General features: G+C 42.1%; 1 protein-coding gene across 3 annotated transcripts in view; it reads left to right on the top strand.

Moving 5' to 3' along the window:
- The window catches only part of CAMK1D (calcium/calmodulin dependent protein kinase ID), a 322,158-nt gene that overhangs the window by 190,720 nt on the left and 113,359 nt on the right, over window positions 1–18,079 (top strand). For all 3 annotated transcript variants that reach the window (XM_053253950.1, XM_053253951.1, XM_053253952.1), the window contains exon 3: window positions 6,618–6,692. In XM_053253950.1, the coding sequence (XP_053109925.1) occupies window positions 6,618–6,692 (75 nt within the window). The remainder of the gene's footprint in view (window positions 1–6,617; window positions 6,693–18,079) is intronic.

The raw sequence follows: 18,079 nt of genomic DNA, 5'->3' as shown, positions 1-18,079 counted from the left end.
GGCACAGTGTTTCCCTAAAATGTCAATCATACATCTGTAGTCCTCAAATAATTTATAATGTGTCTGGGTTTGTCTGGAGATGAGGAGACAGGGGGCCTTCGTTGACTGCGGGGCAGCTGTACCAGTAGTGGTGGGGAATAGAAGAAGTAATGTTGGCAGGTCAGCAGGCCGTTCCAGGGGAAGGGTAGTCAGAAATTTAATAGCTGTCTCCCATTCTGGCTGTCCTGCCAGCTCTTTGACCTCGGGGAGCAGTGCCAACAACCCACATAGCCTTACCGTGCTCCTCTGCAATGCCAGGTCAGTCCAAAATAAGCCTGAACTCATCCATGATCTGATTATGGATGAAGGGGCCGACCTTGTATGTATTACTAAGACTTGGTTGGGGGAGGCTAGTGATCCAGTCTGGTCCCAGCTTCTCCCTCCAGGATACTCTGTAGAGAAGCAGGTGAGGGGACGTGGGTGGGGAAGGTGGAGTGGCTGTGATCTATAAGGATAACATCTCCCTTACCAGGGTCCCTGTTAGGGTATCAGAACATATTGAAAGTGTGCACTTAAGTTTGGAGACCAGGGATAGTTTGGACTTCTGCTGGTGTACCGATCGCCCCACTGCCCAGCGGAATCCCATACTGAGCTCACAGACTTGGTCGCAGAACTCACGTAGGAGTCTCCAGACTTTTGATACTGGGGGACTTCAGTGTTCATTTCAGCACCAATTTGTCCAGGGCAGCTCAGGAGTCCATAGCGGCCATGACAACTATGGCCTATGCCAAGTGGTCTCTGGATCAATGCATATTGCAGGTCACATGCTTGATTTGGTCTTTTACTCTGATCAGAGTGGTGTTCTGTGGATGGAGACTCCTGTGATTTCCCCATTGTCATGGATAGTCCACTATCTGGTTAAGGTTGGACTTACAATCACTTCCCACCTCCGCAGGGGTGGGGGGCCTATTAGAATGGTCCGCCCGAAGGGGTTATTGGATCCAGTAGGATTCCAAGAAGCTTTGGAGGGATTAAGTGTTGGCTTTGCCGGTAATCCTGTTGATGCCCTGGTTTAGAATTGGAACCACTTGCTCACCAGGGCAGTAGACTCGATTGCTCCCAAGCATCCCTTCCAACCCGCTTCAAAATTGGCCTTTGGTATACACATGATCTACGGGGGCTGAAGCGGCACAGTAGGTGACTGGCACGTAAGTGGAGAAAGACTCGACTCGAATCCAACAGATTACGACATAGAGCACATTTTAAAATCTATGCTCAGGCAATACATGCGACAAAGAAGCAGTTCTTTTCTGCCCATATTGCTCTACAAGTTCACATCCAGCAGAGTTGTTCAGGGTTGGGACTAATATCTGCCCCGCCTCCCTTGAACCAGAATTTGGAGTCATCAGTTACTCACTGTGATGTGTTTAAATAATTTTTCACAGATAAAATCTCTTGGATTCGGGCCGACTTAGATGGAGACTCCACAATTAATTTGATGTCTGAACTGGAGGTGCACAACAACTCCTCTTATGAAATTTGACTGGATCAGTTTCAGTTTGTGACTCCTGAGGATATGGACAAGCTGCTTGGAGCGATGAGGCCTACCACTTGTTCTCTTGAACCTTGTCCAACATGGCTTGTTCTATCTAGCAAGGAGGCTGTTGTAGGTGGCCTGGTGGAAATCATAAATGCTTCTCTGAGGGAGGGCAGGATGCTTCATTGTCTTAAGGAGACAATTATTAGACCTCTTCTAAAGAAGCCTGCATTCGATCCCTCAGAGTTGAGCAATTATAAGCCTGTTTCCAACCTCCCATGGCTGGGCAAGGTAGTTGAGAGGGTGGTGGCCTCTCAGCTCCAGGTGGCCCTGGAGGAAACTGATTATCTAGACCCATTTCAAACTGGGTTTCAGCCGGGCTATGGGGTGGAGAATGCCTTGGTTGGCCTGATGGATGATCTCCAATTGGGAATTGACAGAGGAAGAGTTACTCTGTTGGTCCTTTTGGACCAGTCGGTGGCTTTTAATACTATTGACCACAGTATCCTTCTCGAACGTCTGAGGGTGTTGGGGGTGGGAGGCACTGTTTTACAGTGGTTCTGCTCCTACCTCTTGGACAGATTCCAGAAGGTGTTGACTGGAGATTGTTGTCACGTATGCGGCATGCGCGCGGACGGCGGCGCCAGGCGCGCGCGCGCCGGGACATGCGCATGCGTGTTGCTTTGTAAGCTACTTCCGGGCAACGACGGGGGCCGGGGCGGCAGGGAAGCACTCTGCCGCCCCGAAAACTTGGATATTAAAAGCAGCGCCGGAGGGGGAAGAGTGGCGGGAGGGGTAAGTTCTACCCCCCGCCCTTAAAGGTAACCACCCCCCTTGCTGGTCCAGACGGATCCGGACCGATGCACTCCACTATTCCCGAGATCAATGACCTCAAAACAGTGGTGTTGGTAACCTCCAGACTTGACTTCTGTAATGTGCTCTACGTGGGGCTGCCTTTGTACGTAGTCTGAAAACTTAAGTTGGTTCAGAATGCGGCAGCCAGGTTGGTCTCTGGGTCTTCTTGGAGAGACCACATTACTCCTTTGCTGATGGAGCTGTACTGGTTGCCAATAGGTTTCTGGGCAAAATACAAAGTGCTAGTTATAACTTATAAAGCCCTAAACACCTTAGGCCCTGGGTATTTAAGAGAGCGTCTTCTTCACTATGAGCCCTACCGCCCATTAAGGTCATTTGAGGAGGTCCGTCTCCAGTTACTGCCAACTCGTCTGGTGGCTATAACAGAGACAGGCCTTCTCGGTTGCTGCCCCAAGATTGTGGAATGCTCTCCCTACTAAGATACGGCCCTCCCCATCTCTTGCAATTTTTAAAAAACATCTGAAAACCTATCTTTTCAACCAAGCTTTCTCAGCTTTTAAAAATTTGTTGGTTTTAATTTTGTGATTGGTTTTAAATTGTTGAATTGTTTTAACTTTTTATATGTGTTTTAGTTGTTTTATGTTAACCGCCCAGAGACAAAGTTTGGGCAGTATATAAATTTGATAGATAGATAAATAAAATAAAATAAAATAAAATAAAATAAAATAAAATAAAATAAAATAAAATAAAATAAAATAACCTGCCCTGGATGCAATAGGTAGTTTCAGTCCCATAAGGTTTTCTAGGCTGACATTGATTGCACACATCTCAGCCAAAGCTGGTAACAACAGCTTTTACTATGGAAGAAAATGGCTCCCTTAGTTAAAATGGCAGACAGAAAATATCTTGGAGGTCATTTCCGACCCTCCCCGACCCACAGACATGCGAGTCTTAACCTTTTCAGTGCCCGATTTTTTCGTGTATACAGGTTGGGTGGCAATTACCCGACCGCAGATACACGAAACCGTGGATGCTGGGTCTGCAATTAATGTGGTTCTCCTGTAATTAGTATTCCCCTACAACTCAGTTTCCTGTCTCTGACACTGACCTATTCCAGATACTAGAAATATAATTTTATCAGCACAGGATTCTAATACACCATTTAAAAAAAAAAAACATTTTATATCCCACTCTTCCTCCAAGGAGCCCAGAGTAATGTACTACATAATTAAGTTTATCCTCACAAAAACCCTGTGAAATAGGTTAGGCTGAGAGAGAAGTGACTGGCCCAGAGTCATCCAGCAAGTATCATGGCTGAATGGGGATTTGAACTCGGGTCTCCCCGGTCCTAGTCCAGCACTCTAACCACTATACCACGCGGGTTCTCTTTTCCTTCCACCCTTTCCCATACACTGACAAAACTGTTGACATTCCTGTCTTTGTTGCATGTTTCTAATCTACTTTGGAAATCTGTTATATGGAGGCACAGCTAAAGTTAAGGAAGATGGGACAAAAGTCCTTGGGCCCTGAGAAACATGGGGAGCCTGCTGCATGGGGAGTGTGTGATATAGGAGTTAGGGATGTGCACAAATCTATTTTTTTCTATTTGATTTGTACCTGAATCGAATCACCTCTTATTTGTTTTGGGTCTGAATCTGAGAGTAGATTTTCTAGTAGGAAGAGGAACACCTCAGACATTGAAAACAACAAAACCCAGTGCCCCATGGGTTTGTTGTTCTGTGGGTGGTTGGCACCCTATGTGCACTACACCACAACCTGCTCTGAGCTATCCTGGTGCCCCCCAAGTGGAGTTATGGGGCTGCTGAAATTCCTTATTATTCCCTAAGGGGGAAAGCTTAAAAATGTGCAAAGTTCAGAAAAAAAATTTAAAAATCACCCCTTTCACCAATTTTTTTGAAATCTGGGTGGTAGCAGACACCCATTGGGGCACTACTTCCTGACCCACTCTTCTGCCCCCAAAAACCCTGTTCTCCCCCAAATCTGCCACAAAGACATGCCAACTTTTTAAAATAATTAAAATATCCACTTGCCCAATTCCTTTGAAATCTGGGTGGTAGCTTCCTTGTACCCATTGGGCACTACCACCCACCACAACCTGCTCTGGGCCACCCTAGTGCCCCACCCGGGGAGTTATAACTAAGGATGATGAAATCCCCATTATTCCCTATGAGAAAAAGCTTAAAGACGCGTTAACTTCAAAAATCTTTTAAAAATTACCCCTTTGCCCAATTTCTTTGAAATATGGGTGGTAGCTTCCTTGCATGAATTAGGCACTACCACCCACTATAACCTGCTCTAGGCCACCCTAGTGCCCCCCATGTGATGCTTTAAGGCTGCTGAAACCCCCATTATTTCCTATGGGAAAAAGCTTAAAAATCTTTAAAAATCACCCCTTTGCCCAATTTCTTTTATATTTGGGTGGTAGCTTCCACCCATTGGGCACTACCACCAAACCCACTTGGGCTACAAAATGGAGGTCCAAATCTCTGAATTTTTTGGTTCCAAATCTGGGGTGATTTGTTTTGTACCCGAATCTGGGCAGTTGAGCACAGGGGTGATTTGTTTTGTCTACAAATTGCCCAAATCAGCCAGATTTGAATACAAATAATTTCATTCCCAAATCGTTTTGCACATCCTTAATAAGAGTGAGAAAAGGGCATGCTGATAATGTTGTGGTCCCCCCCCCCCACACACACACCATGTCCTAACTGTTCTTATGAAACAAAGACAAAGGGTGAAGAAGAATGTGGCAGGGGGCCTGGGGTGGGGTGGGAGGTCCAAGGGCCTAGCTTCACTTCTTGTCCAAGTGCCCACTCCAACCTTGCTACGCCCCTGCTGTTATACTATTGTCTGCCATTAATTCTGGTAGCAAAGATTTTCCACAGTGTGCAGATGTGGATTATATGCACTCATGCACACTTTGGGTGTGCTGAGTACTAACCAACCAAAGTAAAATACTTTAAGCCCAATGGATTTTAGTGGGAGATAGCTAAGAACATACTTAACCTTCTTACTGACAGTATGATTCACTTTGCCTCGAACATACCTATTTTATCTTCTTTGGTGCTTGAAAAAGCACCTTGTTAATGAGTAGCTAAACTTTGGAGCCTTGCACTTAGAACATGGACTATGAAAGGGAGTCAGAGCAGGATTGTGCTTATGAGATGCTCAGGTGATGAAAGTAACAATCTTACAGCCAAAGCTGAATCACCTCCAGATGTAGTTCTGCTCAGTGTGATGTGTCACACAGGTTGAATTTGCTGGCTACCATATTGAGTAGACACATGTCCAAAGAGGCTAAATGCACCTTATCATAACACATTTAGAAGTGAAAACAGAACTAGATTTATTCAATATTTGTTTGTTTGTTTGTTTGTTTGTTTGTTTGTTTGTTTGTTTGTTTATAGTTCACTTTCTATATCACCTTTCATAAAATGTATCCTAGGGCAGTTTACAAAAATTAAGATACATTTAAAACATTATGATTAAGATGTTAAAACAATAAAAACCATAAAACACCAAAGATCAATAAACATAAACAAGACAAACAAAAGTAGGATTGCTCAGAAATCTGGCAGCCTCTAAGGGGTATAAGCCTAGATAATAAAAAGGTGTTTAGTTGTTTTTTAAAAGCAGCACAGATGTCAAAGAGCTGGCATTCACTGGGAGAGCATTCCAGAGCCAGGGAGCAACCACAGAGAAGACCCTGTCCCCTGTGCACAGCAGTTTAGCCTCTCTCAGTGTTGGTATGCAGAGCAAAGTCCCTCTGACAACCATGTTGGATGGGCAGCTTTTCCTTCAGGTATCCAGGGCCCAAACTGTTAAGGGCCCTGGATATAATTTCTATTCATTGATTTTATTAGTTTTATTTATTTATTTATTTAATTTTATTTTATTTTATTTTATTGAATTTATTTACATTTTATATCCCGCTCTTCCTCCAAGGAGCCCAGAGCGGTGTACTACATTAGGTTTCTGAGAGAGCGGTGTACACATTAGGTTTCTGAGAGAGAAGTGACTGGCCCAGAGTCACCCAGCAAGTATCATGGCTGAATGGGGATTTGAACTCGGGTCTCCCCGGTCCTAGTCCAGCACTATACCATGCTGGCTTTTATTTTATTTTATTTTTTAAAGATATTGACTGTGTTTTTAAAAGTAAAAATCCTTCGATGGTTTATGTAAAAGTGGGTCTTGTTAAATGAACAGATTTTCATTGGATGCTTAACTTACCTTGTGATATTACTTTTTTTTAACTTATCTTCAGGATCAAGCATGAAAATATTGTTGCCCTGGAAGACATCTATGAGAGTCCAAACCACTTGTATCTGGTCATGCAATTGTAAGTACTGCTTATAATTAATAATTTTGCCAAATTGTTAATACATGTAGTGCCTTCTGTTACCCACATGGAAAAAAGAGGACAGCACCAATCAGTCCCCCCAAAAAAGACAGAAACATAACATGTATTACCAAAATGTTGAAATTTCATGTTGCCTCATGTCTCATAAAATGTTGGAAACCCCCAAATTTCCAAGTAACTTCTTCAGATGTGAGGGATAGGGCTAAGGATACATGTCCTACATTCTTCTTTAAAAAACCTTTCTAGAATGTTATCTACCCTTTGAGCCTTTCTTAACCATAAGATCAGTAGGAGTAGGAGATTTACCATGGGTGACTCATCAATGAAGCAAGGTAAGTCAGTGGCCTCAGGCGGCACCTGCACCCTAAGGTGGTGACCAACCCACCACCACCCAGGGTAGTTACTTCACCTGTCTTACCGCTCACCAGTTCCTGCTACTGTCAATGCTCTCTCAGTCCAATAAGCAGTGCTTTTTCCTGATGCTGGCCAGGTCACCTGATGCCAAGACAGATCAACCAGTCACCATCTGGAGAAGGGACCCACCAGCTGGCAGGTCTACCTGTTTGCCTAAAAGAAAGCTGAAAATAGACTTGGTCCCCTTTACTCCAGTACTTTCTTGCATATCACTGGAGCAAAGGCAGTCAGGATTACTTGTCAGTTTTTGGTTGGGTAGACCTGGCCTCCGGGAGCTGGTAGAGCTGGTTGCTGGTGGACCTTTTCTCCGGCTGGTGACTAGTTGATCTGGTCTTTAAGGGGTAGCACTTGTGCCCTGATGCTGGCCACACACCCTGATGCCAATACATCAGGCATGTGGTCAGTGACATCCTGGCATCATCTTGGGTGGTACCAGCACTTAAGCCAGCGAAGTACCATCATGCAAGCCAACCAGTCCTATGCTCTTTTTGTATAATATACATCTGGTGCTTTCTGAAGAGGGATCTGCTCAGTGGGAACTCCATGGCTTTGTAAGTGCCTCCACTTAGAAACCCACCAAGCTTCTTCTCTGTTAAAGTTTTGCCAGCAGGTGGGAAACTTTTAACATTTCATCTGACTGTTAACTAGTTTGAATTGTGGATTTGTAAAATTTAAAATTAGCTGCTACATTTTAATGTATGTGGTTGATGCTTTACCCACCCCCACCCCCACCGCCCCAACTGCATTTGGATTTGGTTTTGTTTTGTTAAATATTGCTGGAACCACTGTGATTGCCTTTTGGTAGAAAGGCAGTTAAATGTATTGCCAAATAATGAAATAGTAATACGCACTTTAAATAACATGGTATAGAATAACTAGCTCTTTCATATACCTGGAGCTAATATATTGTGAATGAGCATAGCCTGTGTTCCAAAACCACCTTAAAATTTCAGATTCTAGGAACGCTGTTGTCAACCTAATAACTATAATCAATTAAACATGCACCATTTCCCCAATTCAATCTAGGATGAAATGTTCATGGGTAATTTCTTGTTTCCTAGGAAACTGTGACCTGTTGATATAAAAGCCAGAAGATGTTAGAGTTAGGTACCTATTTCATTGCCTCTCTGCCCAATTTGCTGCTACATTTTTTTTGCTTTGTTGTAGCTTGCATATATATATATATATATATATATATATATATATATATATATATACACACACACACACACACACACACACACACACACACACATATACATACATACCCACCCCCACAGGACATAATAGAAAATGGTATTCCTTTGCTGATTTTTTAGACAGACTATTTTAGGTTTGAATTAAGAGCCTAGATCTGGGATCTTCCATAATACATGTAGTCTTGGGGCTAGTTCATATAGTTTCCCCTACACAAGAGAAGCCAAGGCATCTCTTTACAGTGGTGGCTCCAATATTTGGGGAGGGGGCTCAGGCAAGACACACTCTATGGGCCCTAGGAATGTGCAGGACCCATAGAGTGTGCCTTGCCTGAGTCGGAATGTTCTGAGCTCAGAATGAGCCATTTCGAGTGTTCCAAGCTCATAACAGAACACCCCTAACAAGCCTGTTTTATTGAGAATGTTCTGGCCTTAAAAAAAAAAAATTAAGATAGTGAGAGGGCAGTGCTGGTGGGCAGCGAGTGGTACATTTTAAATTAATCCAAGCGCTTACAGGTACCTTTAAGTTAAATTAATCAAAGTTCTCTTCCATTTACCTTTAACATTAAAGTCATTGAAGCTCATCTTAGTTATCAGTGGTAATGTGACGGACTGGTGTGACCCCCCACCACCCCGTAGCAAATTATTGTAGGCTGGAAGGAATTTTCCTCTCCTTCCTGACTCAGCCAGTTAATGCTTAACTCACTGACCAGTCTGAGTCAGCTCTGCATCACAAGGAAAGACTCTAGCGCTGAGTCATCTCTTTTCTCTGCTTGAGAAGCAGACTGGCTGGCTTAAAAATTTATAACTTTCCAAATGCAGAAAGCTAAGGAAAAAAACTCTGGTAGGGTAAATCTCGCAGCCACCAAGTCACCGCTTTAGGAAGACTTTCCCAACGGGGTTTGGGGTGACTAGCAATCCCTATTTGCCTTTTCCTGCAGGCAAGATCTTTCCGTGATCCAGCAGGCAAGATCTTTCCGTGCGTCTACCTGCACGTGGAGTTAATTGTTAATTTGGCCAAGCCGTCTTTGAGACATGTTTCTGCACCAAAGAAACCCCACCCTCCTCCTTAGTTATTGATTAACCACCCTTGGAGGTTTGAAAAAGGTAAAGAACAAAGAAAAAAACTTTTATTCAATTACTACAGACTAGTTCCATCTGAGGCTTTTAGATACACTTCAAAATACCTAGTTGTTTAAAATAATACTTTAAAAGCACCCCGAATGATGCTGGGGCAGAACACTTTCAAATATAGTTACTTAGGTGCAAATAACAGATATTTAGGAAACACAAAGCACACACACAAATAAATATACGTTTCTAACGCAAAGTCTGATTAAACAAACTTTCCCCTAGATTAATCTTCCTGAAGCCAAAGCCCAGGCTTCCTATCCTTGAACTCACCAAACTCCTGACGAGAATCATTCCCCTGCAGTTCTATCTTCCATCCTGTTGCATCCTGTCATCCTGTTGCAGCAAAAAAACAGGCTACCTGTTGCCACATGTTCCCCTCGCTCCTGCTCCTCCCGCAGAGAACTTCCTTTCTTGTTCCCAGAATTCCCAGCAACAGCTCTCTAGGTCCTACCCACCTGGTGTACTGATTGGTTGCGCCCAGGAGTTCACCAGCCTGTCAGTCAAGACAAGGGTTCACTTCCTGTTAACTCTTTAGATAGAGGGTAGTCTGGTCACTACATCCCTGTACTGGGGGGAAATTGTAGTCTTCATTTTCTCAGAAGCCCCCTCAGAATGATGCTGCATCATTATGTAATGTCATTCCAGGCCCTCCGGGGGCAGTGAGGTTGCTGCCTGCTGCCAAAAGGAGCATTGGGGTTTTGGCTCCCATATAGTTATGAGCCAAAAAATCCCAGTAGAGAACCTTTATAATACAAATATCTAGAATGCTGCATTGGCCCATCTAGCCTAGTAGTGCCTACCTGATTGCAGGGTCTCCTAGCTCTGCTGCACGTGTATATCCCAACAACTCCCAGCTTTATTATACAAAGCATCTTTTAAATGTCTTATTTAAAATTTTTATACCTACCTTTTCAGTGCACTACTCCAATTAGATGTTTTAAAAATAAAGGCTGACATCCAGAGTGGCTCATTGTGGGCATGCCAGAAAGATGCATCTGCCCCTCAGAAAGCTTTGCTACTTCACAGTGTTGGGCATGCAGCTGGGGCAGGAGGAGGGGTACAATTTTTGACAAATTGTGCTGCCTCTGGAAGTGCTCTGTCTCACCTGAAAATATGTATCTGAGGACTGGGCAGCCCTCAGGGACTTATTTTTGGGTGACACAGGGTACTTCCAGAGGCAGTAGAAATAACAATTTGTCTCATCTGCCCTGCTGCATGCCTAACATTGTACAGCCAAGAGCACTCTCTGTGATGCAGGTGCATCTTTCTGGCATGTCCACAATGCATCATTCTGGATGTCAGTCTTTGTTATAAAAACATCTGATAAGGTGCAACCCAATATACTTTGTATTGAGAATTGTCCCTGCCTGGTGCTGTGTATACAGGCACAGCAGGTAGTGGGGAACTCTCTCTGCAGCATGAATGCATTTTCCTGGTGCATTGCTCTGGATGTCAGCCAAACTGTAATGTTGATAATAGCAACAATGAAAGCAAGTTTCTTTTTATAATTTTGTTAAAATGTATAGTTCTATAAAATTACATCATTAAATTACAGAAATTTTTTTATGTTCAAGTAATAAAGAATGCTTTGAGGAGACCAATATTTGAAAGTTAAAACCAAGTTTTTATTTTAAAAAATGTGTGAATAGTAGTTCTTAATTGCAACTCCATGTCAAGATTATGCTAAGAAATTACTCAGACCACATAATGAAAACATTATGCCCGGGTAAAGCACTATAGAACATTTAGAACTGAGTCCCCCTCCCTAGCACTATTATAACCCTGTGTTTGTTTCCCCTGTGATTGCAAATGATGTGTGTTTAAACTAAGAAGCCTACCGCTGTGTCCATAATGTTAACATTGTATAATAACATTAAGAGCAAAGCAACCGGCTACCTGCTGAGATTATAAACAAAAGACAAAATACTTGAGAGATTTGTTCCTTCCCTGAGCTCTCTTTTATAGATTGGGAGAAAAGCAATGTTCTATCAAAAATTGACTCAATTATAGGATTTGATTATGAGCAGTAATCTGTTTTCTGGGTCTTTATCCAAATTTCTCTCTTCTGGTTGCAAATCACATATTCTGGGAATAATCTCATAGACTCTGGTGGCTGCAGTCCAGTGTAGAATGCTCTTAAGCCTATTGATTTCAATGGAGTCAAGCACTCTTTAGTATATGTTGGAATGTGGCCTCTTCATGTTGAATCTACACATAAAGACACTGGACTTGCAGGAGAGCTGTACATTTCTTCCAGACCATCCTTCCCCCTCAACATAATAGAGGATTGTCTGGCAATATGAAAAGAGAATTAGATTTTGAAAAGGCTGAAAAACATTTGGCCTTGTTTCTTTCTCATTTGATTTTCATTTTTATCCAAAGTGGTTGACAAATGTAAAATGTAAAAAAAAATTCACAAAACTAAAAATACTAAAGCACATTAAAAATACTGGCCCTGAGCCATTTTTGGAAGGGTGGTATAGAAATCGAATAAATAATAAATAATAATAATAACAACTACTACTACTACAAGAAAGCCTTCAATTCATTGCCTCACACATGGATATTAAAATGTTTAGAAACAACTGGTGTCCGCAAAAACATTCAGATATTTATTTAAAAAAGCAATGAGCATGTGGAGTACACAGTTAACAATCAATGGCGAGACACTTGGACAGGTTAGCATTAGAAGAGGTATTTTTCAAGAGGACTCACTATCCCCTCTGTTGTATGTAATCACTATGACCCCACTTTCACAAATACTAAACAAAACAGGCCTTGGATACCAAACATCTAAAACATCAAGTAAAATCAACCATCTGCTGTACATGGACGATCTGAAGTTGTATGGAAAGTCCCAGTCAGAAATCGAATCACTGCTAAACACTGTCCGTATATTCAGTAGTGATATAGCAATGGAGTTTGGACTAGACAAGTGTGCTGCATTAATAATGAACAGAGGGGAAATAAGAAAAACAGAAGTACTCGAACTGCCCAATGGAAGCAACAACAAGAACCTGGAAGAGAAAGAACCTTACAAATACTTGGCTTTCTCCAGGCTGATAACATTGCACACACTGAAGTTAAAAGAAAAATGGGAAGTGAATACATCAGGAGAGTTAGAAAAATCTTAAAGTCCAAACTCAATGGTGGGAACACCATACAAGCCATAAACACCTGGGCTATACCTGTTATCAGATACAGTGCAGGAATAATAGACTGGACCCAGGCAGAGCTAGAAACGCTAGATCGTAAGACCAGGAAAATAATGACCATCAATCATGCTCTGCACCCCCGCAGTGATGTCGATAGGCTATACCTCCCTCGCAGCTCAGGTGGAAGAGGAATGCTGCAAGTCCATCAAACAGTAGAGGAGGAGAAAAGAGGCCTTGAAGAATATATCAAGGACAGTGAAGAAGATGCACTTCAAATGGTCAATAACAAGAAACTATTAGACACCAATGAAACAAAGCAGGCCTACAAAAAAGAACAAGTCAAGAACCGAGCAGAAAAATAGAAAAAGAAGCCCCTGCATGGTCAATATTTGCACAATATAAGTGGAAAATCAGACATCACCAAGACCTGGCAATGGCTTAAGAATGGCAACTTGAGGAAAGAAACAGAGGGTTTAATACTGGCTGCACAAGAACAGGCACTAAGAACAAATGCAATAAGAGCAAAAGTAGAAAAATCAACCACAAACATCAAGTGCTGCCTTTGTAAAGAATCAGATGAAACAGTGGACCACCTAATCAGCTGTTGTCAAAAGATCGCACAGACTGACTACAAACAAAGGCATGACAAGGTAGCAGGGATGATACACTGGAACATCTGCAAAAAATACAAGCTACCTGTAGCCAAAGATTGGTGGGACCATAAAATTGAAAAAGTGGTAGAAAATGAAGATGTAAAAATATTATGGGACTTCCGACTACAAACAGACAAACATCTGCCACACAATACACCAGATATTACTGTAGTCGAGAAGAAAGAAAAACAGGTCAAAATAATCGACATGGCAATACCAGGGGATAGCAGAATAGAAGAAAAAGAAATAGAAAAAAATCACAAAATACAAAGATCTACAAATTGAAATTGAAAGGCTGTGGCAGAAAAAGACCAAAATAATCCCAGTGGTAATTGGCGCCCTAGGTGCATTTCCAAAACAACTTGAAGAGCACCTCAACACCATAAAGGCCACAGAAATCACCACCAGCCTATTACAAGAAGCAACTTTACTGGGAACAGCCTATATTCTGTAACGATATCTATAATAACAGCAACAACATTGATAATAAAATTCAGCCATCCCAGGTCCTTGGGAAGGACTCGATGTCTGGATAAAACAAACCAGCCAATAACACCTGTCTGACTGTGTAAATAAATAAATAAATAAATAAATAAACATAGCACAAAAATGTATCTGTTCCTTCAACTGCAAAAGCCCAGCAGAACTTCACTTTCCACAGGCAATAATAGATCTAACCAGGCAGGCCTGACAGTAATAATGGAAGGAATCTGAGATACTTTATTGGCTTAGGAATTAGTGTTACAGCAAGATTAAAGAAGAATTTGGTAACATGTGCCTCTGAACATATAATGAGTGCTGTTACCTCAGCAGGAAACTACTACAATCAGCACAGTTAATGAGAGGTAGTACTCAGAGGCCTATGTTACCAAATGCCCGAGCTTTTGCTGTTTCCATCAGTCTACAGAGGAATTGGATTGGAGCATGGAGGACCTAGCCAAATTGTGTTTCCGTGGTTATGATTTTGTAGACCAGTAAAATATCAGACTGGACATCAGGTCTCATACCACCATGGTATGAACATCATTGAATTTCCTTGGTAGAGGTGCACCTAGGTAATGTTGGAGCCTGGACCTAAAGGCCTTTGGAGCCACACCCTCTCCTGCAAATTAAGCATTATCATGCTCGACCAGGAGACCACACCACCCAGGACAGACTGAAGAGGATTGTGGGGGGGGGCAGGGGCTGTGGAGGCCCTGGACTTTGGCCCAAAAGTCCAGGAGTAAGAGCGCCTCTGTTTGTCAGTTTTTGCAGTTTAGTTGGAGTTGCCACACACATAAATATCTCTATTGTTTTTTCCCTCTTCAATTGTTTGCTTGCTTTTTAAAAGGATCCTGTATGCACTTTATATAGATGTGGTCAATTCAATGAAAGTGAAAATACTACTACAGCATTGTCAGGTGTAATAAAGAGGCAGGCATAAGTGCTTGGGTTTAAAACAAGCCACACCTTTCTGACAAACATCAAATAAAGTTGTGGCATGTTTTAAATGGGGGTGCAAGAGTACATTAACTATGATCCTGTGCTTCATTACATAATAAGAGCTTATACTTATTGTATGGAGAATGTCCACTTACTTCAGTAAGTGGGGAGAAAGCCAGGCGGGCCAGCAGGAGAGTTGGGAGAAAAAGGCAGTGGTGGTGGGTGGTCCAGCCAGAGACGTATATGTTCTGTGCCCAGCCCAGATAGTTTTTATTATTTCTTTTAAATCATCTAATATAAGTGGGTATTAATTGCAAGTCTTCAGGAACAAGTTAGAGGCAGTCATATTTTTAAAGGGTGGTGGTTTTGCTCTGAAATTGTGGCTGTCCCAGATAAATGAGGACAGTAGGAAGGTAAGGGTCCTGTTTGCTTGCTTTAAGTTTCTGTTGCAGAGTTGCAAAGTCTGGCTCGTTCTGTTTAGATTATTTCTGGCACTTACTGGAAGCATTACAAAACAAGCCTGGTAAACAAGTTCTGTTTAAAAACAAAAAAAGTTCTGGTAAAAACTAATCTGACTACTTACTTTCACTATAATCTTAATTGATAATTACCATCTTCACAAATTAGCCCACTAGCACCTCAAACATTCTTGTGTCCGCCATCTTGAATGGGGTACATTACATATTTACAAACTATGTTGTTGAGGTGTCCCTCTGTGTTACTATAACTGTACCAAATTTGGTTCAAATTAGTTAGATGGTTCAGAAGGTTGCTCACCTGCGCCTCAAGCAGTCACACATCCACCATATTGAATTGGGGTGGATGACATCATCACAAACTATGCTGTTGAAGTGTCCCTATGTGTACCTACAATAGTACTAAATTTGTTTCAAATCAGTGAGACAGTTCACAAGTTAGCCCACTTGTGCCTCAGATGCTCACATGTCTGCCACCTTGAATTGGGGAGGATTACATAATCCCAAACTATGCCGTTGGGGTGTCCCTATGTGTGCCTACAATGGTTCCAAATTTTGGTTCAAATTGGAGAGGCAGTTCACAATTTAGCCCACGGGTGCCTCAAACATTCACGTCTCCACTATCATGAATTGGGGTGGGTGACATCATCATAAACTATGCCACTGAGGTGTCCCTATGTGTCCCTACAACTTTACCAGATTTGATTCAAATCAGTCCAGACATTGCACAGAGAGAGAGAGAGAGATGCGTAATCTCATTATAAGTGTACTTTCCTTAAGGAAAGTAGGCTAAAAACAACTTGAAACTGAAGTTACAATGCTTAGATTTTTTTTTTTTTCCTGGAAGGAGGGCAAGTCATATATTGCAGATAGGTGGCACATGGAAAGGCAGAGAATGGTTGCCCTGGAAGCGATACAAAAATGGGAAGGGCACTTGAGCACCATGCGTAGGAAGCTCCCTTATCCTAAGTCAGACTATTGGTCCGTCCAGAGGTGTATCTAGGGAAAATAGCGCCTAGGGCAAACACTGAAATTGCGCCCCCTGTCCAAGCATCTGACACCCATCTTTCAGATAACTTTACCATAATATCAGCTGAAAAATACAAGTCAGGCTCGTTAATCTTTTAATCTTTCAAAAACTATTTTAGCAGTGGACTTAGCCAGACCAAAAAATGCTGGAAAACTACAAATTTCAGTATGCTGGGGCTCATCAAATACCCAAATACTATGTGGTGGTGTACTTGGAAAACTAAACAGAAGTGCCTGTGTAATTCTCTACTATGTATTGTAGCATCACCATTACATAAGTTTTAAATATAAATGGAGAATTTGACTTTTCCCAGATACTCTGTAAATAATTAAAGGATATGCAGAGTAAACTGTGTCACTGCTTGGAATATATTCTAGTCTTTCAGAAAGACAGTTAAAATGAGAGAAAGAGAGCAAGAAACTCCCAGTGGGCCTTAATATTAAGGATTTCACACTGATTCAAAGACAAACTCACCATTAATAGCCATATTAGCAAGACATCACATTTAACTCACTTATCACAAGAAGCAAAGTAAGAGCAAATGAATACAATCCTAGCTCATAAGCATCAGCTCAGTATTCACAAGCCTTGATTCTCTGTACATAGTGCCAATCTGAATAGATATAAGTTTATTCGGTCATTGACCAGCAAATCTGAATATGTGTACAGTGACTTATATTATATATTATTATTTTTACCTGTAGCCCCTTCGGGGGGCTTCCTAAAGGCTGGGGGGTTTGCAAAGGTTCCTCCTCCCCCACTGGCCTCTAGGGCCTCGCAGGGACCATTTGAGCATGTGCAGTGGCCATTTTTAAAAATCTTTTTTTAAAAAATGGCTACTGAAAACAAAATGGCCACCGCGCATGCTCAAATGGCCTCTGCAAGGCCTGGCAAGACCTAGGGCCTCACAGAGGCCATTTGAGCATGCATGGTGGCCATTTTATTTTTGGCAGCCATTTTTAAAAAAAGAATTAATTTTACAAAATGGCGCCCCCCTTCAAGTGGCAACCAGGGCACGTGCCCTGCCTGCCCTACCCCTAGATATGCCCCTGGGTCCGTCTGGGTCATTATTGTCTTTGCTGACTGGCTGTGACTCTCCAGAGTTTTGGATGGCCTCTTTCCCATTCCTAGCTGGAGAGGTGAGAGGTTGAACCTGGAACTTCTTGCACACAGAGCATGTGCTTTCCCACTGAGCTACAGCCCCTCTCAGTACTGCTGGAATTGATGCCAAGACCCTACTCTGTTTTTTGTTATTTCCAAGCTTGTATACACAATCACAAGGGCTAAAAATTTGCTGTTTAAAATATAACTACTAAAGCTGAGACTAAAATCTCTAGCCATCTCATTTTACACTGAAGCTGCAGATATGTGAAATATTTACACCCCCACCGGCTGAGGAGCCTAAAATATTGGAGAAATTGGGGGAAGTTCCTGAACAGGTCTGTGGTTAGTGTAGCCCTGCACATATATAATCATCTAAACTTGTACTATGTTCCCACATGTCATAAAACATGCAAGATGGAAATGCATGTTCTGGCACTAACGCTTAACCTATGTTAGAGATTATGCTTTTATACGTTAAATGGTTTAATGTATACTAGACATGGATTAGGAGTATAATACTTTAAGCCTAAAGAAGCTGGAATGGGAAACAAGGGTAGGAAGGGGTTAACCAAATGAAATACCTGAATTGATGTTGAGGAGAGCTTTAGAAACAAAACAGGGCATTTAAAACACAGAAGAAAGGTAACTGAGTACAGACTAAATCCAGAGGTGTATCTAGGGAAAATAGAGCCAAGGGCAAGCACTGAAATTGCGCCCCTGTCCAAACATCGGACACCCAGAGGGAATGGTCACCTCTGAATGTTACCAGGGAAACTGTGCAG

This window comes from Hemicordylus capensis, chromosome 5, assembly GCF_027244095.1.
Source record: "Hemicordylus capensis ecotype Gifberg chromosome 5, rHemCap1.1.pri, whole genome shotgun sequence".
In the NCBI taxonomy this organism is placed as follows: Eukaryota; Metazoa; Chordata; class Lepidosauria; order Squamata; family Cordylidae; genus Hemicordylus; species Hemicordylus capensis.
Note: the sequence above shows the minus strand (reverse complement) of the source record. Positions and strands in the feature narration are given on the sequence as shown.